The 27,148-nt window shown below is 36.6% G+C and overlaps 1 protein-coding gene across 14 annotated transcripts in view; it reads left to right on the forward strand.

The window, feature by feature from the left end:
- Window positions 1-27,148, forward strand: part of LOC136853422 (uncharacterized) — a 574,979-nt gene that overhangs the window by 416,181 nt on the left and 131,650 nt on the right. For 13 of the 14 annotated variants that reach the window (XM_067128959.1, XM_067128958.1, XM_067128963.1 and 10 more), the window contains one exon: window positions 7,882-8,820. The exons of the other annotated variant lie outside the window; for it this stretch is intronic. In XM_067128959.1, the coding sequence (XP_066985060.1) occupies window positions 7,882-8,820 (939 nt within the window). The remainder of the gene's footprint in view (window positions 1-7,881; window positions 8,821-27,148) is intronic. 14 annotated transcript variants of the gene reach the window in all.

The raw sequence follows: 27,148 nt of genomic DNA on the forward strand, positions 1-27,148 counted from the left end.
TTACTGTAGCGATTCGTGGAAGGCTTGAAGCCCTAGGTGCGATAAGCTCTCCTGGTATAGCCAGTAATTTCACACTTCCATTTGTCATTAAGCCGTCAGGGGTAACCACGCCCACCGTGTTCCGCTTGTCAAGATGGACTTCATTAGGCCCGTCTTTATATATTATATATATATATATATATATATATATATATATATATATATATATATATATATATATATATATATATATATATATATATATATATATATATATATATATATATATATATATATATATATATAATTATGTGTGTGCCCCCGTGAATGCTCTCTCTCTCTCTCTCTCTCTCTCTCTCTCTCTCTCTCTCTCTCTCTCTCTCTCTCTCTCTCTCTCTCTCACATTTTTAGCTTTTTTTATGCTCCTTTCATATGGTTGACACCTTCCTTTTTCAAATGGTCATAACATACACGGGATTTAGGCTTAGAGGATATGTCTATCTCTCCCTCACAGTACCTGGGGTTTGTAGTGTTTGTGATTTAGAACTCTTTCCTATTATTAAGAAGGTTGAGGGTTTTTGCATCAAGATATGAATGCTAAGTACTGTACTGGTATTATTATTATTATTATTATTATTATTATTATTATTATTATTATTATTATGTATAATGTGAATGAGGAGAATGATTAAATGTTTGAGATATTTTGTGGAAATAATGGTTTATATGGAACTAAAAGGAATATCAAAAAGATGAAACTAGATACTGCAGTCTACCATAAAGTCCCATGGAGCCATGTCTCGAAAGAAAATACTGAGATCTTTGTACCGTCAATCACGTTTGATTTTGATTCATTGCTGCCACAGAATATCGGCGCCAGTTAAACAGACAATCTCTCTCTCTCTCTCTCTCTCTCTCTCTCTCTCTCTCTCTCTCTCTCTCTCTCTCTCTCCATGTTAAAAGGTTTTAGCAAAAGGAAGAGCGTATGTGCTAATGCGTTTTTGTGTGGTGCCGGAGAGTGACATGATCCCAAGATTAGATTCCGACCCCTTACAACAACCGTTACCCTAATAGGGACTGTTGTTGGGGAGCTGTGGGGGGAGGGGGATATTTTCCGTGGATTCACGGGGGTACGGGGGAGAGAGGGCAAGAGTAGTTAGGGCGGTAAAAGCTGAATGGAGTTGGTTAGGGGCAGAAGGGAGGCGGGAGTAGGAGAAGAGGTGAAGATTTGTTGACAAGCGAGTTTTCCTAAGAAAATGTGCCCACAGTAGAAATTCACAGCTGCGATATGAGTGGCTTTCCTTCCGCAGTGGGTGTTGTCTGGCGTGGTTGGAATTTTGAGAGGCTGTTATGGACCAAGGTAAAGAGAGGAGAACCCCTCTCTTTATTTTGTTACGGACCACCTTCGGTTTTCGGAGACATGCTTTGGGTGTGGCTGCTTTCCCTCCTTTCTGTCCTTCCTTCCTCCCTCCCTCGTGGCTTGCCTCTAATTAGAGATTGTTACCTGTGCATTTATGCCTCTAATAACTGTACAATAAGTGAATTTATCGCGATGAGTTTTCTTCATTAGGAATTTATAGGGACTGATTTCACAAAATTGTTTTTATTAATCCGAAAATCATTCACTTGTTTAAAATATTGTAGTTTGAGAATTATGGAAAGGAAGATTTAGATTAAATTAAATTTAAAAACATATTATTTTATTATTTTATTATTATTATTACCCTGTTATTAGGAAGTGGTGGTAGTCCAGGTTTCCTCTTCCTGCAACTCAAATATTGAACTACAGTAAATTGGAAGAAACAGTGCGTTAGAGCATCGGATTTTCAGTTTTTGACATCAAACCAGAAAGATTGCTGTGTTCAGACAGATCATAACATAATAGAAAAAGACTCTCAAATTTGGTGTTAAGTACTAAACTGAAAAGAAATCCTGGTTTTGCTTAGTAATGACCGCTAAAGTCATGGTTGAATTTGATCAATTCGTTTATGTAGTTTGGCGTCGTGTCGACTGTGGTAATCGACCTGAGGACCACGTAATGTATTAAGAATGTTACATAGATAAGTTATCGATAATTTTTCCTGTAAAGTCGCTTTGATTTACAGTGGGTAGAGCGCCGTGAAATGTTATCTAAGAGCAGATTGTAAAAGCGCTTGTCCAAGGAAACCGGATGTGATAAGATTGGGCGTTAGGGCCTTTGGCTGTGAAGTGAGGGTGATCGTACTGTATGTATTCGTATTCATTTTAAAACGTAGTCTTGTTCACAATATTGGTATAACTTGCCGTCCTCTTTGGATGCGCATAATGTGGGTTTTTTTTTTTGTCAGCATAAGTGTCTTACAATATTTATGATAATAATTCTGGAGGGGTGTATGTTCATGCAATTTCGAGTATTGAGTTGTTTTCGGAAATCAGATTTCTATGATGTAATTCATCTTCCAGTCTTGTGTGTATGTGTACGTTGATAATTACAAAGAACGCCCGGTGTCTCTTGTCCTTTTTCAGAACCGCCCACTTCCGTTGTGATAATCCATTTCATACATATTCCGCATCCTAAATAGTGCACTCAGCAACGATTATTCTGCTGACGCAATTTGTTATGGAGTAGGGTTTGCATTGCTTTTCTTTTTTAAATATGTTTTCATGAGAGGAAACGGATTAATTACATTAACATACTGCGGCACATAAACAGGTAAACTATATAGACTGCGTTGGTAGGTCAGTAAACACATTTTGTGCTTTTGTGTGAAAGGCCTCTCTCTCTCTCTCTCTCTCTCTCTCTCTCTCTCTCTCTCTCTCTCTCTCCATTAGCTTCTTAAGGGCATGGAATGTCTCTTTTAAAGGCCGTTGACGCATCCACTGCGGCGTTGTCACCAGTTCCCATGAACTCTCCATCTTAGTTGAAGAGAAGGAGAACGTGTCTTTGTTTTAGCGGTGGGACGCATGAACTGGAGAACTGAACCGACGCTTTGTTGGGAAAGGCAAATATTGTGTCGTCTGTTTATTTCCTTGTGTCCACCTCTGCTTGTTGTTTTCTTTTGACTGTGTTTGTGTTTATGCTGTTCGATTTTTGCTCGCAGTGATTTGAATATCCTGTTGCTGTGATCAGAGCAGAGAAGGAACAGTGGCTGTTGGGATAAAGGGGATGATGGTGGCGCATACTGATGTTGCAACAGCAGTATTATTATTATAGTACTCCTTTCTTATACCGGCATAACAATAGTCGGTTTGTGTACTTCATTGTTTCTGCACAAAAGCCCATTTGTCCATTTCTCCTTAATGCCTTATTAGGGCGACCCCATAGCCACGTCCTCTTAGAATTACCTCTCTGTTCTGTGAGGGTGGCCAGCCAGCTCTTTCGGTCCTGTTGTCTCCCACAAGGCATATTCTTTTTTTCTTCACGTCTTCCTTCTTTATAGTGTGGAAGAAGGCCGGCGCCAAGGTTTCTAAAATATGCATTTATATTTAGTTGCGATATTAAGGCTGTGTTGGGATTCTAAGGTTGTTAACATAGAACTCTCTGTTGTATATTGTTTCGGATGCTGTAATTTCTCTCTCTCTCTCTCTCTCTCAACGTCTGTTGGCATTTGTTCTGCAATTTATCATACATCAAATCGAAATATAATGGTACGTAATTCTCATGGTTTTGTTTCCCCAATGTCATCTTTTTAAAGGAGCATAGCCTAAATCATCCATACAATTATTAACTCTCCCATGGATTTTTTTCCCTTTGCTAGCATGGTTACGTAGAAAAAGTTATTGTCGGATTTGTACGGAAATTTACGAAATTTTGGCTGTGTAACTAGCAACAGGTTATTAGATCGTGCGAGAGATGGAATTTTTCATTTTTCCAGAGAAGGTGGATTGCTCAGTCTTGTTTCAGATGTACTAAGCTATAGAAGCAGTAATAAATACTATTTGGAAAAACCAACTTAGATAAACTGGCCTATAGATTATCAGGAGTAGAAAGGGTATTATTATGATTGAAACTACTTTCCTCATGGCATGTCTGTTTTAAACGAAAGTTCATTTTTATAAAATTTATAGCATAGATATATTTTCCTCTGTAACTAAGCCAGTTATGAATGCCATTCCAATGCAGTGAGACAGTGTTAACCACATCAACGTCATCATTTTCCTTGTTGGTTGCAACTTGCATTGTTGAACTGCTGCAGGCTAAGCTCATTCATTATTGCAGTTGGTTTGAAGCTTTTTTGTTCCTAAGGATGTGACGTCAAGGACATTCTGTCTTAAGGTTATTTTTATACAGTGAATATAGACGCATAGAGTTTCAGACGGTTCAGTACCGTATTATTATTATTATTATTATTATTATTATTATTATTATTATTATTATTATTATAAAGCTTTATACAAACTGAATGCCGCTGATGCAGCTATCACCTTCAACATCACAAGTTTAAAAGACGGTCTATACTTATATTATTATTATTATTATTATTATTATTATTATTATTATTATTATTATTATTATTATTATTATTTAGCATACATGCACATACGCGAACAACTAATAGACCTGAGTGTGAGACAACCCTCCTTGTCCTTTTTATACAGTTAACAATAGTCGTGGTTTTTCTAGAGCAAGATACCGTTGCCTCTTTATTGACATAGTTAAGACTGTTCCGGCTCTGTGGGTGGTGGGGGATGATTCTGGAGAAATTGTTACATTCGCTCTTTCTTTTATTATCGGTGACAGGGCTGATTCTTCAAGATCCGATTTATTCTGCTGTTTATTTTGAAGGAATGTTCATGTTCATTTGTTTTGAATTATTGTTTTATTTATTTTTTGCATTTCTTGAAAGTTAGGAAATTGAAAGAAATTTCTCTCTCATCCCAAAAATTTATTTTCCCATTTTTTTTTTATGCATTTGCTGTTCCTCTTCATCTCTCACTTACCCTTATTGCCGGCAATATCTTTGCCTATTATTTTCATTATCTTCAGGCTTTGAATGGCCCCCTAAAAAACATGTAAACATGTAAACTTTAATTAGTCTTGATATAATAAAATTCTCTCTCTCTCTCTCTCTCTCTCTCTCTCTCTCTCTCTCTCTCTCTCTCTCTCTCTCTCTCTCTCTCTCAGACGCTCGTGTATCTTAGCCTGTTTTCTCTGTCTTCTCGTTATTTACCTTTTCTTAACCCGTATCATTCTTTATTTCTTTTTCGTGTGGCTTTAGTTACCCCGTTTTTATGTCGTCCTCGCTTGGGTTTCTTGTGGAGGTCCTCTTCCGTCTAGACATTTCATTAACTAGTATAATTCGTCTTGATGTACTGTTTTTGTTACTCTTTATCTGCTGTTGCTAACGTTATTATCATAACCTTCCCGTCCACTTACGTCTATTCTCTCTGCACTCATCTGCTGTCATTTCATGCCTGCCTCTTCTGATTCACTTCATTTAGAAATTATCCGGTTTGCTGACATTTATCATTTTTTTTTTAAGAAACAATTTAATATACGCCTAAGCCGTTTTCTTAAACAGTTTGTGGTTCCAAAGATAAAAAGTGCAGCGGCCACTGCCATATTCATGGTTCAATGATTGATTCTCTAACATTTGTATCTAATGAGGTGCCGATGGTATTTCAAGCCATAAAGATTACTTAGCAAACGGTTATGTGCCCTTTAGTGGGAGGAAATGCCCATTAAATAACACATGAGCTGCTTCTCCTGAGGCCATTGACAATCATCGTTATCATAGCAGTGAGATGTGAGGAAAAGAAAATTATTTATTCATTTTTTTTTTTTACTAAGGTATCGATAGCCTCAGGATAGTGTTTGACATCACACATTCTTTGTCTCTGTCGGACTGTCACTCTTTGTCAGTGAAATTTGTTATTTATGGTAGCCCTCTCTCTCTCTCTCTCTCTCTCTCTCTCTCTCTCTCTCTCTCTCTCTCTCTCTCTCTCTCTCTCTATCGGTCTTTCAATTCAATGTCAATGTGTGCCTGTCTGTAAGAATGGTTTTGTCCCACACTATTTGCAGAGTGGCTGTTATGTACATTACCTCTGGTTCACACTTCTTTGCAGATCAAGTTTAACTTAATCCGTGAGTCATGAGTAAATACAAGGCAAGAAGTTCAGAGGAGTTTCGTCTCTTTAATATCATAACTTAAGACTCAAGTTTTCAACATTTGCCTTTGGAGGAATTTTTGTCGATGGTCCATTGCCAAAATGGTTCATGTTCTGCAGATTGTTTATTGGCTAACATAGCAAATGTTCTCTTTGATGCGTAATTCTTTCCCAACAAAGGATTTTGATGTTCCAAGGGAATTTTGAATTCAAGAATTAAATTTCATTAAAGAATTACTGCTAGTTGGCCTGATCATTCGGAATGTATTTTTTGTCGGTGAACTGAGTAGCTTGCTATTTCAAGGATTGCACGAGTCTCTCTCATAGTTTTTGTCCTAATTTGGTTCTTGTTTTTTCCTTCCATGCCCCCTTTTTATATTATATGTCAAAAGAGATTATTTGTATTTTTTTTTTTCTTTTTTGTGGGGAGTAGTAGAAACCGCGTGTCTGATGTTCACTTAATTTATTTTACACTTACTTACAAGGCATAAACGTCCTTGAACCTAACTGAGATTCATTCATTACTCGTTGAATTACAAATGCAGGTCTTATCTGAATTTATTAATCTTGTTACTGTCCTACAATTGTACAAATATGTGTGTGTGTATATATATATATATATATATATATATATATATATATATATATATATATATATATATATATATATATATATATTTATATATATACAGTATATATATATATGTATGTATGTATGTTTATGTGTGTACGTTTTGCGTGCATGCATATGTGTGTATATATATTCACCAGTTCATCTATTTTATTCACATTTGACCTAATTGCATTTTAACATTGATGTATGTGGGTTTCGACTTGCACTGCGTAGAAATCAATTATAGTGTATATGCGCGATCTCTTGTGATTGTGACTTGGTTTGAAGGACCTGATTACCCGAGATGATTCTCAGGTCGGAACAGGGAATTCGGCGGCGACTTTCACATCGTATCCGTCACAGCAGTGTCACTCGGTATGCAATTTGCGTGCCACTTTCAAGCTTGAGTTACGACCCGCCGTTTCTGAAGGGAGATTCCGTGTGAGACGAACTCCCGGCCTCTCTTTTCTCCGTCGACTGGTTTTCATTATTATTATTATTATTATTATTATTATTATTATTATTATTATTATTATTATTATTGTTGTTTTGTTTAGTGGTTATCATGACTTCTGTTATTCCATCGTCATCATCGGCTTTTCTGTTTTTTTATTGTGGTTTTGCTTGACCCTTTTTTAATTTTTTTTTTCATCCTTTTACTAATATTCTGGTTTAATACGAAATTGGCTTCTTCGTGTGTAAGTCAGGTAAACGAAGAAAAGACAGTAATGAAAGTATGCCTCTTCCACAAATTTATATTTGTAAATATAAAATGTAAAGGACTTTATTATAACCAAGTAATTATTTTTATTGAGTAATAATCCACTGTTGGGTTTTTGGCATGTGCACAGAATATTAAGAAGTGAATGTAGCAGTGAACGTTGAGCATTTGTCATTAGTGCCTTGTAAGGTGTTAGTGCCGAATTTGGAAGCTTTTAATTTGCACTTGCAGCTTGGTGTGGGAAAGGTCAAGTGACTGTTGATGTCGTTGTTCTCCATATTCATAGCGGAGTCAAATTTGGTCATAATGTAATTTTTCCCAATTTTAATATAATTCTTTTTATGACTGATTTGACTTCCGCAGTTAATACGTTTATTGCTAGTTTATCATTGGCAGTGTTATTTTGGTAATTTTAGTGACCGCATTATTTAAGTTATTTATTTTACTTTTTTTTAATGTTATTCTTTCTTTTGTGTTGCAGGCATCTCAACAGATCTGGTGCCGACCTTGTTGAATATGTACGATGCTCTCTACGCCAGATTGAACGAGGGAGCTGATGTACTATCAACCATTAGGGCCGGCGAAGGAGGCGATGATGGAGGAGGAGCTGGAGGAAGGAGAGGTGGAGGAGTTGGAGGAGGAGGCGGCGAAGGCTCCGCGAAGTGCCTGAGCAACGGTCTCGTAGATTTAAGTAACATCGGTCAAGATGAAACCAAGTCAGCCAAAGAAACCGAAAATGGTGCTATAGAAAACGGGGTGTGCGGGGATAACAACGATACTAGACTCTTCATCGAGGAGAAAGACCTCGAGAACGGGAACCAAATGAACAACAATAGCATTAACTCTAGAGACAAGACTTTAATCAAGTGTGATAAATGTGGTGCGTTAAGAAGGACTACGACGAGCGAGTGTCGGTGCATTTCCAAAATGAGCATTAGTGAATCAATCTGTACATTATTCGACAATATCGAAACCGGGTTGGACAGGAACACCACCTCCGACACCTTTTACGACAATTTCGAAAAACGCCTCCGGAAAGAACACATCTACGCTGAACCAGAATTCGTGATCAAGCCCAAAGACAGCCCAAAGTCCATCACCTCCACCTCGACCATGTCTTCCTCGAACACTCACACCTCGTCTTCCGTCATCACGTCCTCCAACTCGTCCTTAAGCCTGAAGACACCTGGTACTCCCACTTCCCCTCCGATGGGACAGGACCCCAGGAAGTTCAAAGGGGTGTATCGTCCTCTTTCGGCCATATCGTCTTCGTCCTCGTCATCGTCGTCTTCCAACTCTCTACCTCGAGGACCAGTAGAGAGCCTCGAGGACAACGATGCCGACCACTCGGACACCGAAGAGACAACGAGGAGGAGAGACAGAACCATCAAGACACGGAGGGAGAAGGCGCAACGCACAGGTAAGCCAGGTCATGTGGTCCTTTACCTTCTCCTCAGGAAACCGTCTAACAGAAATACACTTTGCTTGTATAATGCACATTTAGCCTTTTAGGATAGTGGTATAAGAAAGCATATGATTTTTTTATTACTATTTTACAGTTGAGTAAAATTGAAGGTTATTGATTTTTTTTTTGGGGGGGGGCGTGGCGGCTGTAGGTAGATATTAGAATAAGATAAAAACTATATTTTTTTCTGGATAACTCCTCTTTTGCCTTTGCGCTATAAAACTTCTTATTAAGTATTTTATTTTGAGATAAATTTTCGTGGCTATTAATTGATTACTTTTTTTATATTTGTTCTATAGCTGATGGCTCTATCACATTTAAAAATGTATCAGCATTAATTTATTAAAGAATAGTTAATACAAAATCTAGTAGGATTAGAAATTTAAGAGTTCATGGGTTTTTATTTTTTCTCTATTGCCACGTCGCAGTGGGAAGTAAATTAACACGAACTTGAATAAAGTCTGCATTTCAAACATCAGAAAATCAGTGGTGGTTATAAATATATTGAGTGCTATAAAATATTGATTTTAAAAAAAAAGACAAGAAGGAGAACGCAGCGTTCGCTCGTGTTCGTATCACATTGATTTAGGTTATGGAAATCCTTGACCTGTTTTGTTGGGGCGTGATTCTCATGGCAGGCAGGGCTTAGCACAAAGACTTTGTTAGAGGGCAAATGGGGAATCGATTAGGACTAAACGAGTATCGATTGGATTGTGAATATCGCCCTGTTCTGAATACCCGAGTGCCACGACGTGTTTGGGTTATTGATACTGGCTTTCTGTAGCATTGCTCAAGGAGTTAGTTTGTTAGAGGTGGCAGTACGTGCATATTTGCATGCAGACTTGCAGAGGTATAGCCCGCATGCATTAAAGCTTTGCATATAATATGGGCACGGGTAGCGATCGTGTAATACAGCAGTGAGCTAAGATGTTTCATATAGAATTATAGATGTACACGAAGATGAAAGTAAAGTCCATTTTCTTTTTCAACATATTATACTCTGCTTTACATTATTTAGAAATAGGTATTTTGATGGTAGGAAGGGTTGTTTTGGGAGAACGTTACTGAGACATTTTGTTGCCAGAGAGGAGAGAGGATCACGAGGGCATGGTAGGCAGCAGGCAGATCGGAATTAATCAGACATGACGGCGTCGGACTGCTGTTTGGTATGGCGTCATATGGCGTCATCTCAGGTCGCCTCTCTCTTCCTCTCTCTCTCTCTCTCTCTCTCTCTCTCTCATTATAACTTGGGTGGTTGAATGCTAGTTCTCTATTTCTCCTGCGATAGGTTCGAATCTTCTCCGAATGAAAGTTTCGTAACGAGCGTATTAGGATTAAAGGTTTTCATTGGAAAATGTATCAAAAAATGTCTGGGAACTGGAGAGCTTAAAGTTCAGTATAATGTATGTATGTATGTATGCATGTGTGTGTACGAATGTGTTTGTGTTTGTGTGTGTGTGTGTGCCTCAGCTAACTCGTAACTTCCGGATTTCCTCATAATTTCTGGATACGTTTTGTAATCTTAAATGGGAAATAAACGAATAAGTTCTCTCTACAGGTGCTAAATTCTAGTCCGCATACGCAAGAAGTGCATTCAACGATATGACGATAACCCGCTGCCGATAAAAGGCTGTGTGTTGAAAGCGTATCCAAAATATGTAAGTTGATTGAGAAAAACTCTTATTTACTTTAGTTAAATAACTATTATACATACATTATATATATATATATATATATATATATATATATATATATATATATATATATATATATATATATATATATATATATATATATATATATATATATATATATATATATATATATATAGTGTATATATATATATATATATATATATATATATAATGTGTGTGTGTATATACTATATATATATATATATATATATATATATATATATATATATATATATATATATATATTTAGTGTGTGTGTGTGTGTGTGTGTGTGTAGTGACCACCAAGCGCCTTTAGTGCATTTTAACTGATGATTCAGAAATAAGAGCTCGATGAAAATAGTTCATTCCGAGAATCATTTCATGAACTTTGACACGCTCCCTCCAACTCTCCTGCATGTCCGCACCTACAGTATACTCGCATGCTCGTTGGCGAAGTCCATAACAAAATTATTTCAAGAACGATGAGAAGATTTTATTCATCGCGTAACATGAAGATAGAAAGACGAAAGTGGACGTTGCCAGTGATCCCATTAAAGGCCTCTTTCTAGGATTTAAATAGGAGTTGAATTATGGACCTCATCCCCCCCACCTCCCATCCCTCTCACACCATCTACCCCCTCCCCTCCTCGTCCCCTGCATCTCGAGGCGGTGTGCGAGATGATTGAAAGCCTCCATGAGGTTCGATGATGAATAAATTAGTGGGGGTTTCCTTGATGAATGGAACCCATTGATGAGTGACTGCTATGAATAACGAAATGGCTGCTTGCCAGTGTTTAGGGGTGGGGTTGGGGGGAGAGGTTTTCAGGCGGTTTTGTAGAAGCAGCTGATTAATTAAGTTCGTGGGTGGGGGTTAGTTCGCGCTGTCTCATTTCGTAACTCCCTCTTTCGCTTCTTTTTTTCGTGACTTTTTTTTCCTCTTCACGTATCCTGTTCCTTCTGTCTTTTTTTTTCTTTTTTTTACATTTTCCCTGCATATTATCCTCCCCATTTCCGGTCGGTCTTTCTCTCTCTCTCTCTCTCTCTCTCTCTCTTTCTCTCTCTCATTTATTGCTTTTTGTACATTTATTGCTTTATTGTACACTGCTTCCGGTAATCTCTCTCTCTCTCTCTCTCTGCTTTTCCCATTTATTGTTATATCTTACTCTGCTTCCGGTAATCTCTCTCTCTCTCTCTCTCTCTCTCTCTCTCTCTTTCTTTATCTTATTCTGCTTCCGGTAATCTCTCTCTCTCTCTCTCTCTCTCCTCTCTCTCTCTCTCTCTGCTTTTCTATTTATTGCGTTAATTTCTTCTGCTTCCGGTAATTTGTGTGTCCAAACTCAGTTGCCATTACTTTTCCTTTCCCTCTCCTTAATCTTCTTATCTGCTAATTTTAAAAGCGCACAGAAAGAATGGCACAAAAGAATAGGAGTTAGCGGTCAACGGTATTAGAATCAGGGTCGTGAAATGAAGGGAACTGACACGAACCGGACGAAACGTTCATGCTTTCCAAAATTAGTTTATGTCAGGTAGTTTTTCTTTGTACAAAATTGAACTAATTTTCTTTTTTATTGTTCGTTTGATTATATCGTCGTTCGTCGCATATGACAAGCGTTGAAGCACAGAGGTACGAAATATATGTGTAATCGTTTGCTTCTTTAAATAGATAAATTGAGCATTTTTGGACACTGATGTACCAGAAGAGTTCGGGGTTTATATAGTGAGGTTATATTTTAAAAAGGAAAGTGGATGATACATTTATTGTAATATCCACTATATTTACCACTGATATTTTTTGGATATATTCATGTGGATCTGTATTTTATAAATGTATAATCCTGGATACGAGTTAAAACGTGAATTGGGCGGTGATTTTCTTTTTTTTTTTTCCTGGCATCATCAAACAAAAAAGTATTTTTTTATTTCTTTTCTCGTCTATATGCGGGAGGATAAATATAGATAGGAACATGAAACTGTCCTTACACCATGAGATAAGTTTATCTTGTTGGGTAGACATCTTTCTGTGCCTTGCATATTTTAGTAGATGGAAAGCTTTCTTAAGTTTAGCTGATACAGGAATAAATCATGAGAAATGTAACGCCATGAGCAAAAGTATGAAAGTAATATAAAATAAAATAATATTATAATGATCTGAACAGTACCTGTACTCGCATGTAGTCGATTTCGTGATCTGTGCGATCACTCTTCCATTCGAATGAGGTCTGTATGCAGTTTATCATTATGTTATTTAGCCACAGATAGGGAAAAGGAGAGGGGAAGCTCCTGCAATGTAATCAAAAGGCCTTTCCGGCACCTAAACACACATAGGCAACGCGCGCGCCATCTAGTAACCAGGGGGGAGCTGACAGCCGGTAGTTCTAACCCTTTCTCTCCAAACGAAATTATATACCCAGGCTCCTTCGCTCCAACATCTGCCTGCAATTTCTCTCTCTCTCTCTCTCTCTCTCTCTCTCTCTCTCTCTCTCTCTGCTTGTAAGTTATAGGGGAGGGCATAGACGATTTGACCATTTATGCGCATATTAGTTGCCTTCGCTGTTCGATAACGTTAGAAACTGACAGTATTAACAGCATTGAACGGTAATTTTTTTTTTCGGAGCTTTAACCAATCACCCCTTGGTTTACCCCATTTCAAACACGTGTGCCAGCGTGACACGTGCTTATTATTGCTATTAGGACTGATGGAAAGGGAGTCCCCCACGTGTCTGTTTTGGTGCATGTTTACAGGGGGTCGTCAGGCGCATATAAACCATGTAGGGTTGATGTATTCAAATGGCACAGGGGAATTATCCTGAACCCTGTTAGTGAAAAGGAAGCATAATTCATTGGTGATGGTCATCTGGTGTGTATAAGGATAGGCAACGGAAATTTCTAACTATGAAATCTAGTAGTTAAAATTAATTCATTTTTGATCATTAAGAGTTGAAAGTGAGCTGTAACAGGTTTCTTGGGTACAGATAAAATGTATAACTAAACCCAGAAGTGCTGTTGTTATTGGCAAAACATTTTATAGAGAAGAAACTTTTTAAGTTTGGCTTTTTTTTTAAATGTGGCTATAGACGCAGTTACAGATGAAATCTAAATTTACAAGAAAATGTTTGAGTGCCAGATGAAATTAATTCCTGTTAGTCAAGAAAATGTAGAATCGGACGAAAATACTTATTCAGCTATTTATTGCAAAAACGACTGTGTAGTGCTAAGTTTCTTTTCTTGAAGGTCCCGTCTTTTATTAGTAGAATTATGCGTTTTGTGGTGGCAGTTGGAGAGGTTGAAATACCGTTGAAATTTTGACATAACCATGGCTGTCACTTTGGCGAGTAATGTTTGTATACACGATTATTCCTTCCATCTATATGTATGTACAACCCGACGCTTCTAATCCCATAAGATTAGCAAGTCCTCCTTCGTGGGATTTTGCCTCCGTGTTCCGCATTTGTTTGTGAAGGATTAAGTACAAGGTTTTCGCTGTTATTTTCTTAACCGGAAATCGTCTTCAGCGAGTGAGAAATAAACTCAACTGCTTCTCCTCCCGTGTTTTCTTCCAGCATACGTAAACATGTTTAACCTGATCCTGGGAAAATAGGGAGCGTGAGAAGTGAATTTACGGTGAGGGAGTCGACAGTCTTTAAGTGGAATGAGGTTTTGAGAAGGAAAAATGAGACGGAAGTAACGAGAGGAACGGTTGAATGCTCATTGTTTTGGTTGTCGGTCGTGTTGAGGGAAGTGATATATATATATATATATATATATATATATATATATATATATATATATATATATATATATATATATACATACATACATACATACATATATGTATACATATATATATATATACATATATAGATATAGATATACTGTAGAGAGAGAGAGAGAGAGAGAGAGAGAGAGAGAGAGAGAACATGATGTATGTCATTGATGGAAGTTGGTAAGTAACATTTACGTTTTTTAAGATATGTCAACGTACGTGTGACTGATTTCCTGTAAAAATGGTTCTCAGAAAGGAGGACGATATGCCTCAGGGCTCTTTAATACTTTCTTTTTAATGGATGGGGTGAAAACAATATCAGGGGAAGAACAGATGTAGATGTAAAGAAAAGAGGTGAAAGGAATGCGTACTGACTGATTTTAACAGATACAGAGTTGACTAGTGGTAGAAAGAAAAGCCTCAGAATCTGGTGAAAGAGTTTTTTATTAGTACTTACAAAAGTAGAAAGTTGAAAATGAATGCTAACAGTAGTAAGGTTATGAGGGTAAGTGGAGATGGAGCAGTGAATGTTAGCATGCATGGTGGAGGGATAGATGTGGCTGATTTATATTTGCGTAGAAATAAGAGAAGGGGGAAGGGTGAGGTAGAAGGTGAAACATGGAACTGGCAAAGCAAGAGAGGAAGTAGGGTCTCTGCGAAAGTTAAAAACGAAAAAGAATGATGGTGTAAGTTGGAACGTATGACATTAATGTTGAGCAAATTCTCACTTTTATCACTGAATTGTGGATGCTGGACACAGTGAGTCTTGTAAACATATGGCGAAATTCTAAAAATGTTGGCTTAGCTAGAAATAAGGATCAGCGTTAAGAGAATGGAGAACAGTTGGTTGGTGAAAATGCTGCATATTTCGGAAGGTTGTGGAGGGAATTGACAGATGAACACTTAGAATGCTGGAGAGTTGAGAGGCGCATTGAGTGTAAGTGGTCGACTACACTAACCAATGAGCCTGATTTACTGCTACGGGAAGTACCCTTGATTGTGCCGGAGAAGATTGTGCATGGCAGTGATTGCTGTTTAGTTTAGCCTAATACCATTACCCTCCTCCTTTTAGAAGGGAATATATATATATATATATATATATATATATATATATATATATATATATATATATATATATATATATATATATATATATACACACACACAGTACATAAGTGTGTCTGCGTACACTACATCCATTTAGTTATGTCTTTACAACAGTCAGCTGTATACGAAAAATAAACAAACAACATACTAGCAACAGAAATCATACATTCGAGGATGTAAATCTTAACCCATTTATATTAAAAAAAAAAAATACTTTTGTTACCTTGTGTTCATAAACAAACAGTTAGATCCTAAGTCGGCCTTCTGTTCCCCCAGCCGCAAAAAAAGAGATAGCTGATGAAGATTTGTAAATTATCTTAATATTTAGCCGACTTAAATACACTCACTGTGGCGAGGGCGCTCAAGGATTTATCTGGCCATGAGAAGCCCACGTTGATGCACTTGCGCATCGATCATGGGAGATGACGTTACATAAGCAGAGAAAAAAGTCCAGTCGAAGAGCATTAGGAAGTTACTTCTCATGTGTTGAAGCAGTACGTGAAGAAGTTAGTAATTCCGTGCTCACTTTCAGTAAAAAAATCCGTTAAAGGATTTTGTATTTTAAAGTATGATATAAATGTAAAAATATACATACATATATATATATACATATGTACAGTATATATGTATATATATATATATATATATATATATATATATATATATATATATATATATATATATATATATATATATATATATATATATATATATTGACAGAGAACTCCATACTATATATAATATAATAAATATATATACAGAGAACTATATATATATATATATACATATATATATATATATATATATATATATATATATATATATATATATATATATATATATATATATATATATATATATATATATATTGAGTTCCTCTATGGAAGTAATAAATTTATACACAGAGAACTCGACACTGAAGTCAGAGATAGTGCTGTCGGTGGTTTGGGTCCACCAGGCGACTGTCACTTATCAATTGTAAATCCCTTTTCAGTATTATTTCCAAGGTAGAGCGAATTGGATATTAGATTACTTTTGATTTTATATATATATATATATATATATATATATATATATATATATATATATATATATATATATATATATATACACACACATAAACATATACATATACAGTACATACATACATACCTATTTACAAAATTTTGATGCGAGTGATGATTGAAAGGAGCTTTTTTCTTCTCAAGTTAATACCCAATTCTCTTTTCCTATTAACATAAGGTTAATCCAGGTTTATTCTTAACGAACGAGGGTAAAACTCCATATCCTTCAGAAAGTGAGCCAAGGATGCAGTGGGTCTCTTTCCTGTCTGCCTCTTCTGGAGGAGGTTCCAGAGGTTGTCTCAATTCATGAGTAGTTGGTCATACGCATCACATGCTCTCTCTATATGGCGCATGCGTACGTGATCATGTCTGAATCAATGGTCAGCTCTTCTCTTATTACACACACACAATTTAAAGTAATATTGAACTGCATTTTGATTGACTATCTGGAATTTATCTCAGTCTGGGGGCGAGTTGGGAACTATATAACATCTCATATATGTTTTTCTTACTCTTTTTTTATTTGTTATTATGCGTTTTTAGAGTAGAATGATGCTTGTCTATGTTGCAGAAGTAGTCTGTTCATATGGTAAAGTATGTACTTGCGGATTTATTTTGTTTTGTTTCGTGTTTCTTAAAATTTAACTGACTTCTCGTCTCAGATAATGCATTAGGAATAAAATTTTTTTATGTATTTTTATTAATCATTTCAATCGTTTGTATTTGTTCATAATTGCATGTTTTTCAACCCTTGATTAAATGTCCTGATGCAGAGGTTCTCAGTAATGGAACAAAAAAAAAAAAAAAAGAAAATAAAGGAAGTGGAACTAGAACTGCAGTATAATAGTACCCGGCGTTTTCGTTCTTTTATAATTTAAGCAGATTTATAGAGACAAGTAGCTTGATATTCTTTCCTTTTTGGTGAAGTATTGTATTTTTTACTATTACTTTTAACGTTACTGCACATCAGACTCTTCTGCTGAGAGAAAGGCTCACACTTGCTCGCATACTCATTTGCTTATATTTGCATACAATAGTTATCATTGCCTAAAAAGAAGATGCATTGACAAATAATGATTGAAAGTGATGTCAGCCTAAGTTAAAGATAAAGGAGTTGTGATATTTTTTATCTTAACATAAGTGAGATGCTGAAAGAATAAAATTATATTTAAGAGTAAATAAACTGAAAAAATTATAACTGGTGAAGCATTAAGAGAGAGAGAGAGCGGGACCAGTCGACAAATAAAAAAGGTCCAAGTTATTATAGTCTTCAGGAGCCGCGCCTTCAAAATCAAGCTTTTATCTGTAGGTTATAATCCAAGCTCCGTTTGTATCAAACAATTTTTTTTTTTTTTTTTTTTTTGCAAATTTTTTATTCTTTTTTGTGATTTATGACTAGGCGCTCGTCATACACATTTTCTCTCTATTTCTTCCTGTGACTTGCATTGCCGGCCGATGTACCGTTGCATTACCGCAAAGTCACCAGATTTTTCTTGTTGATATGATAATGCGATCATTTCCTTGTGTGTCTTCTTGATTACTGTTTTGTGCTTGGGTTTGGTCTTAGGAGCAATATCGAGAGGTATTTTTACTCCGATGTGAATGGCTCTAGTTGCAATAAAATATTTTTACGTTTCGATTTTTTCAGGCATTTGCTGAATCTTCATTTTACTTTATTAGTTTTAGGAAATTTTGCTGCTAAGTAATTTATTTTATTTTTATTTTCTGTCATATTGTTTTTATTTCACACTGCACTATTACTTTAACTTTCATTTAAATATTTTAATTAAATCTAATTTCGACTCTTCAATTCCCATACTTTGTTTCTTCCGACAAGGTAAACCTCACCTCCGAAGAATGGACCGATCTGCAGGCAAAATCTCTCTCTCTCGCTCTCTCTCTCTCTCTCTCTCTCTCTCTCTCTCTCTCTCTCTCTCTCTCTCTCTCTCCTCTATCTCTCTCTCTCCGTTTGGAAATGACCGGTCAGCCAATTGGCAGTTACTCTTAGCCCGTCCTTTCACCAATATCTGCCCAAGAAGAATAGCCAAGGTCATAACCATGACGCTCCTAAATGTTGTCGCTGCTTTGAGTATTTTGTAATGATTTGTTCTCGGGCCCACGAGGAAGAGTAAGGGCAAGGGTGCCTTTCAATTGCCTACGTATTACTGCCAGCCTTGCCTGCGTCGTCTTCCTGCAAAAACTCATCTGTAATTAAGCATACAAAAAAATGTGCCCTATTGGTACTGGATCTCTCTCTCTCTCTCTCTCTCTCTCTCTCTCTCTCTCTCTCTCTCTCTCTCTCCGGCTAACTGATAAGTGTTTTTTGAAACAATATGTTTAATATAGAAGGCAGGCTTACCTGCGAGTTGCGTCTGATATGGTACGATGGTTACCATTGTCTGCCACGACAGCATCATGACACAGACTTTTACATACCATTTACATAGAAGAAAGTCTTGAATGGATTATAGAAATTCGTGTTCATGCCTGGTATGCTGACATCTGGTTATCACGGAGGGGATGTAAGCACTCTTACACACACACACACACACACACGTGTATATGTGTGTATATATATATATTATATATATATATATATATATATATATATATATATATATATATAATAATTTATATATATATATTACATATATATAAATATGTATATATATATATTTATATATATGTGTATGTATATATATGCATGTATGGATAGATGTATGTATTTGTGTGTATGTGTGCGCGCGCAAGCTAATGCACGTCAGGGTGCTGATACCCTCACATTTCCTTTGATATTATTTATCCGGTTCAGTTCCTTCACAAGACGTATGGATGCTTATTGTCACCTCCAGCTGAGCCAAGTCTTTATCGATCATCGTCCATTTGGTCACATTCATTATTCCAGTGACATCGATTGTTCGCTTCATCGCGTCAATAATGGTGATTTTGAATAATGAATAACCCTACGCTAATGTATAACGACGGATACGGTTGTACAATAGGCCTACGGTTTGAAGTTTGTTTTTGTTGTTAGGAGTGGAGAAGTGTTGTTGTTGTTATTTTTGTCCATGTTGTTGAATGAAAAAGCAGTGTCTTTACTCTTTCCTCTTGTCTTGTATGATTAATATTTTTACTTGCAGTAAAATAATTGTTTATACGTTTGCGATAAATTTACTCGATTATATGGGATCAAAAAACATGAGATAAAGACATTAATTTTCATGTGGAAAACAGCGAGAAATCCAAATTCCATTAATAAGTGTATTTTAAGTGAGTGATAGGAGACACCAGTTTCGGGATAGATTCTCTCCAGTGTCGTTCCATTATTGGATACAAATGGTATGCGTGAAATATAACTGAATACACGCCCGCAAATAAATTATTCTCTAGCTTTGAATCGTCGTCCCTAACAGTGGTTGCCTCCAAGGAAAAATACAATACGGTCAATGACACATTCGTACTTTAAGTGCTGAGTTAAGAAGGACTCTCCTGTGCTGAAAAATTCTAGAATTCTTTCATTCTCATTCAGCATTCACAGTCACATCCAGGAAAGAGTTTCGTCAGTCAAATAAAATTGGCTGTTACTGATGTGGTACTGTTCTTTGGAAGTTCCAGTGGCTTCAGATCCTAATGCTCCGCATCCTAAGGCGGAGGAACACCTAGGGGAGTGTTGTGAAACCCTTGGGAAACGAAATGCCCCGAAATCTTTGAAGAGTGTTTCTCCCTTGAAGTACCTGTCAGCCAAATATGTCATATCAGTCTATAAACTTAACATTGTTAGCTTCTTGGTATTAATTAGTACAAACCGGACATTGCTGCGCTAGGAAGTGCCAGTGGTCTGGGTTCCAAATGTAATGTACCTGAAGGCAGAGGAGCTTCTAGTAAAAAGTTGTGGACCCACGGAAATGCCTCCTAGGTGGTAGATGAGCGTTTTATCAGAAAGTCAGTTTTTTTTAACACCTGTGAGATGCTGAGAGCTGTTAATCAGCTCAGTGGTCTGGTTAAACTAAGGTATACTTAACTTTTAAAGAAAATAATTGTATCCGCTCCCGTCAACATAGTGTGAAAGTCATTGAGTGGATTAGGTCATTGGGTTCCAGTCCACAGCCATATCCTGTAATCTTGTAAAAGGTCAGAGAAAAATTACATTCCAGTGTGTATGTATGTATACACACACACACACACACACACACACATATATATATATATATATATATATATATATATATATATATATATATATATATATATATATATACATGTGTGGGTGGTGTGTGTGTATCCAACAGAGGAAATACGGAGAAAGTAAATGGAAAACAAAATGGAGACATATCAGTAGGCGATGAATATAAATGACCTGAAACAGTAATCCAGATGAGATAAATGAATGCAAAGAAGCCTGTCGCAAGCGTCTTCATTTTTATGCCAAGTTCAATAATAATGCAAGGGAGACCTTCCACAGTGTAACAATAAAGGAAGCGAAAGCCTTTGACACTAGGGTGTGTGGCAACGGGGTACTTCATCAGAATGTGGGTGCTGATTCTCTGCAGTGTGAGGAGCATTCACTTATTGAAGCTCCTTGTTGAAAATATACATTGGAAGACGACTAATCATTGAATCTCTCGCCGTGGTCTGAATCATAAATACCGTTGCTAGGAAAGAATGAAAACACCACTTCGAGCATTCATATATAAAAGGTAGTTACCCTTGGAGGCAGTTTATATTTATGTTCCAGTTGCGATACAAGATCTATCAATATGAGAGGTCTTACGAAAGGTACCCAGCTTTCATGCAGCTTATGTTGCTTATATTGAAGTACTGTGCTAAAGAAAGATTGGAATCTAAAGTAAGTATCGTCGGATGTTACCTGTGCAGAGGGAACCATGAAGTAAAGACATAACATGAGGTTGCCTAATCAGTAAATTTTTAATTTGCTGTTTTTCCGTCTCATACCCCCTCTGACTACACACCAGGTACTGGTCTGGTCTGGTCTAGGTCTCTGGTAAGGGTAGCAGCAACTTCAGGTAACATTTGCTAGAGCGAGTAATTCTAATAAAAGTTACATTGCGTAGTTATTGTAGTAATTATCTACGCCAACAATCATATCATTAGTGAAGACAAACTACAGTAGATATAGTTCTCTATCCAGTGGAACATCAAACAATATAGTTATAGGTTCAATAAAAGCCCCGTTAAGAACAGCTGTTAGTGCTCGCTTGAATGTCTGAGAATGAGATCTAGTACGTAGTCTGCATTCCTAAGGTACAGTGTAAAAATAACAACCAAACAGTTAACTATGTACAGTAGATTTTAGCTATAAAATCAATGTGAACAAGCTTGGACTCGTGCATTGTTAAGGTTTTCATGGCTGGAACTGGTTATATATCAAAGGGCTTGTGCTTTCAAGGAAACTGTTAAGGAAACTTAGATATTTATAGGCATTTGTAGGTAACAGGTTTCTTTGCTCACATGAGTAAATAATTCTTGTGCATGAGAGAGAGAGAGAAATAAATAACACTTTGCCAAAAGAAAAGATATATTTTTGTTTTTTGTCATGTAGTGTGCTACCTTGCGAAAAAGATATACTGCTGAATGCGATCGTTATTTGTTAGTTTTTGTTTACCAAGTTACAATGAATAAATTCTATTTACGTATTCTGAAAAATTGATTGAAATACTGCATTCGCCTGAGAACGCTTATTCACTGGGTTTCAGGAAGCCAAGTGTTTGTGTGTGTGTGTATCGAATTGATTTTACTGCAGGTGGTCAGAATGGGCAGGAAGAATGTGCTTTTCTTGCCTGGCTGTGAATGGCCACCGTCTTGCACTGAGTGCACATCTCCGATCTCCGATCAGGGGTCGTTTTTTAGTAACTGATACGATGCGTGTGTTTGACTTGAGATTTTGCACTGCTGCAGTGATTACTCGAATGTGGGAAGCGGCTGACAGGATATTTAATGTTCTAGGGTTAAATATTATGATTAGATATACACAATACATTCATTAAAGCATGTTTTTGTAATTTTTCTCAATATCTGTAAGATATCTCAGTGTAGATGTATTGAATGTCATTATTATCAATATTATGATTATTATTTTTTGCTATATTATTTGATAAAAACCCGTTATTTGTATGTGTGTGTGCCATAAGAATGGCGATGACATTGCTAAGGAGGTGTTAATGTAATCAGTTAGGTTTATTCCCCTTTCCTTTAACTTAGGCGCCTTGAATCTCTCCAGTTGTTGCAGTAAATAAACAGAAACGATAGGCCTAATTTTATGTCACTCAGCACATGTTTCACTACCCATGCTTTTTTTTTTCTTCTTCTTTGCGACCATCATTAATGTCATGTTTTAACCTTCTACACGTCGTGAATATTGTTAAAAGTCAATCTTGACCATTTAAACTAGCGCAAGTGAAAGAGGATTACGCGGAAAGGCGATGCATGCCTGTAGCTGTGTGTAAAAATAATGTCAGCTGAGGAATCAACGTAGTGACTTTGTTGGTCATGTTTGACGGCGCCGTTGGCAGAGTATCGAAAAGGCTGAAAGAACATCCATTTTAGGCCTACTCCTGTAATCCGCCTTTATGTATCGTGTTTGGTAGCTAGCCCTCACATTCTGGACGCTGTCAGATTTCAAATGTGAAAGCTTATGATGTGTCATAGATGTGATTCTCACTTTTTATTTTTGTCTCTTCCTTTCTAGAAAGGCATTTGTAGAGAACAGTGAATAAAAAAACTGAGATGAGCACAACATGAGCCAAATCAGTTCGTGTGTTTAGTCTGTAGAAGGAATGCGAAGTCATTGAAGCGAAATTCGCTTACGGATTATTGCATACACAAGTGACCATTCATACTTACCGATTACTAGATTTCACTGATCCTGCAGAACTTTACACTATATGAAAACATACTTTAGCTTACTACTGAGAATATGACTCAACTTTACCATTTGATAAATGGTAAAGTCGAGCTGCATTTATGAACTGGAAGACGAATTTTGCGAGGCATTATTTTTTCTGGCCCTTATTTGTCAAAGAATTATTTCATAACGTAAAATTATGTATAAATTTTAGTATAATCTGCTATCGATGATTTTTCTAGGGTTTGGTAAAGAAGAAGGACGTCTACCATAAATTTTGCAGCGATGTCAATTTTTCTCGGAATTAAGACGCAGCCGAAATCTCAGACATTCACGTTTTACGCTTCCCTTAAGTGAATTTGGGAACGTTCAACAAATATAGTAAGATTGAGTGGAAATGTCTCCGCGCGACTGGGGATAATTTGTCCGATTATTTTATTTGCCGTCTGCAAGTATTAGGTAATCCCCTCTCTCTCTCTCTCTCTCTCTCTCTCTCTCTCTCTCTCTCTCTCTCTCTCTCTCTCTAAAAATGAATGATGTCTCCTGTTTGTTCGTGTGCTGTTGCGGTAATAATAGTAATGATGATGTGAACAGACAACCGTGGTATAAGTGATGATGTTATCCCCCTCATATCTTCTTTTATGAAAAGGTTGGATTCGCCATTTTAGTCCACTTCCATTTCACTTCTCTTAATGTATCCATCCCTCTCCCCTTTGTGTTTGGGCATGCAAATGAGAGAGAGAGAGAGAGAGAGAGAGAGAGAGAGAGAGAGAGAGAGAGAGAGAGAGCCTCACTCCTGGTTTGAGAAAGAGAGAGAAATGTGTTCACTTTAGCTGAGAGAGAGAGACAGATATTCTTCCATACTTCCTCACTCTTGGTGTGAGAGAGAGAAATGTGTTCGCTTTATCTGTGTGTGAGAGAGAGAGAGAGAGATAGATATTCTTCATACCTCCTCACTCCTGGTGTGAGAAAGAGAGAGAAATGTGTTCGCTTTATCTATATGAGAGAGAGAGAGAGAGAGGGGGGGGAGAGAGATATTCTTCCATACCTCCTCACTCTTGGTGTGAGAAAGAGGGAGAAATGTGTTTGCTTTATCTATGTGTGTGTGTGAGAGAGAGAGAGAGAGAGTGAGTTTATGGATTAGGTTCCACTCCACATGAAGAGATAATAAACATCTCATCGTTTTAAAGTGATAGATTCTGTTGGCATTTACCTCTTAAATGATAAATGACGGAGTCTATTTACCCTCGACTTAACGGGGCACTCGAGACATCCTACGATCGTCAGCTTTTGGAACCGCAGACGCCAAGGGACTCCCCCGCTGCGACGTCGGAGACGCCGACGGCGATTTTTATGAGTCGAGGCAACAGCGACGACAAAGGAGGAGGAGCATTAATTCGAGAGCAACCCCCTTCCCATCCCCCCCCCCCAACTCCCCCCCCCTCCTCTCTCTCTCTCTCTCTCTCCCGGAGCGTCAGGATCAGATACTGATTCGCTAATTGACTCAGAGGCGCAACCGCCTTTACAACTTCGGAATAAGAAGGACTTTGGTAGTTTAGGTGTATTATGGTTAAAGTTAGCCAAATTCTCTTCAGACTGCAAATTTCTTTTGCCTCTTATTTGCTAACTTCGATTCAGAAATGTTTTTTCACAGTTGGCAGTTTGCATTAGAAAATGGTTGTACCTCGAAAAATTTGTTTGTTCGTAAAAGGAATGATAAACCGAGCAGAGCAAATTGTAGGGTGCCCGCAACAATAATAGAGGTTTAACTAAAGTAAATAAAACGGATGCTGTATAAAGTACCAGTAAACTGTTGAGAATTGGCCGATTGAAGGAACTAGCATGCGAGAAATAAAAAATATAAGAATAAATTAAACATAAGTTTCGGAATAAAAATTTTGAGATAGTATATGATAATTTTCATACTTACACACACTAAATGTGATTTTTTCGCACTTACACAATAATGTGAATGTTCATACTTATACACACTAATGTGAATTTTCATACTTACACACATTAATGTGAATTTTCATACTTATATACACTAAATGTGAATTTTCATACTTACACACACTAATGTGAATAAGATCGCAAAGAAAATATTTGCCCCAAATGAGAAGGGCTAGTTATTGCCGTTGGTGTTGTTGAGTGGAGATGTAGGAAAGAATCCCACACACTGGCGTGAATTGTTTACCTCCAGCTGAAGTTATATAACATTACGGTAATTACCTGGTGGTAGTTTGAGTAATTTTGTGCTGCATTAAATTGTCATCCGACGGAGAGATGTTTCGGTCTGGTAGTCAGGAAAATTTTCTTAACAAAATATCTTGTGTGACGTCACTGACCATTTCGAGATGGTCAAAATTAATTTTCTTGTTGTTTTGTGATGTATTTTAGGGGTAAGGTTATCCGCATTATTTAAAATGTAATTTGTGCTCTGTAGATGAATCTCCTTGAATTTGGAAAATTCATATTCCCTGCAATTACTCTTGTTACGCATATTTATGTTTAATGAGAAAGTGTATAGAATAAGTATCGGTAGGTTTTATGTATCACGCACTTAAGTTAGTGATATATGATTGGATTAAATATAATTTCATATAATTGTAATTCAGTTATATATAATTGAATTATATATATATATATATATATATATATATATATATATATATATATATATATATATATATATATATATACGTGTGTGTGTGCATATGTATAGGTGGAAATACAGCACATATTTTTCACGTAAATAACATTTGTTATTTTCTGTTTAAGTTGTCGTTATTTTGTCCGGTATCTTTGAATACAATATTAATAATTATTTGTCCCATCAAACCAAATTTCTGAAGTGTCTACTATAACAACCTATTCATTTAACGGAAAAAAAATTACTAGTAACTCACTGCCATTGTTATTTGGTGTTTTGCCTATTGATTGGTTGATTGATCAATTGCTATTTACCTTAACAGTCATGTAGATAGTCAAGGGCCGCTTCCGTCATGCAGAAAATTGAATACAGTGGTTCTCTTTCCCTTCCTTGGCTGCAATGTTCATCGTTGGTGTGAAGTGCTCCTCCACCGATCTGGTTTCGTTACTTTTTGATTGGCTCTTTTCATTCATTAACGTCATTCTTCATTTATCAATACTTCACTTCTGTTGTTGTGTTTCCTAGTTTTTTTTATATTGGTGCATTGCTATCATTGTTATAGTGTTTGTATACATACATATGTATGAATATGTGCATATATCTCTATATAAAACATATATACACTACATTATATATATATATATATATATATATATATATATATATATATATATATATATATATATATATATATATATATATATATATATATATATATATATATATATATATATAGTGTATTTACGTATATATAGAAACGCTGGTGTTAAAGAACATCGGTTATTCCCGGTAGGCGGGTAATGCCGTCGATGCACCTTACGGGGTGCACTGTAGGCATTACTAAAGGTTCTTTGCACCGTCCTTTCAGCCTCTAGTGGCACCCCCTTTCATTCCTCCTTTTACTGTACCTCCATTCATATTATCGTTTTTCCGTCTTGCTATCCACCGTCTCCTAACATTTATTTCATAGTGCAACTGCGAGGTTTTCTCCTGTTACGCCACCTACTCAATTTCCTTTCCAGAGTTGAATGACCTCATAGGTCGAAGTGCTTGGCCTTTGGCCTAAACTCTATATTCCAATCCAACATCGGTTATTGTTATGCTTAACGAACGTAATGTTCAATATATAGAGAAAGACAGTTATATAAATTTATCTGCA

This window comes from Macrobrachium rosenbergii, chromosome 27 (assembly GCF_040412425.1).
Source record: "Macrobrachium rosenbergii isolate ZJJX-2024 chromosome 27, ASM4041242v1, whole genome shotgun sequence".
Taxonomy (NCBI): domain Eukaryota; kingdom Metazoa; phylum Arthropoda; class Malacostraca; order Decapoda; family Palaemonidae; genus Macrobrachium; species Macrobrachium rosenbergii.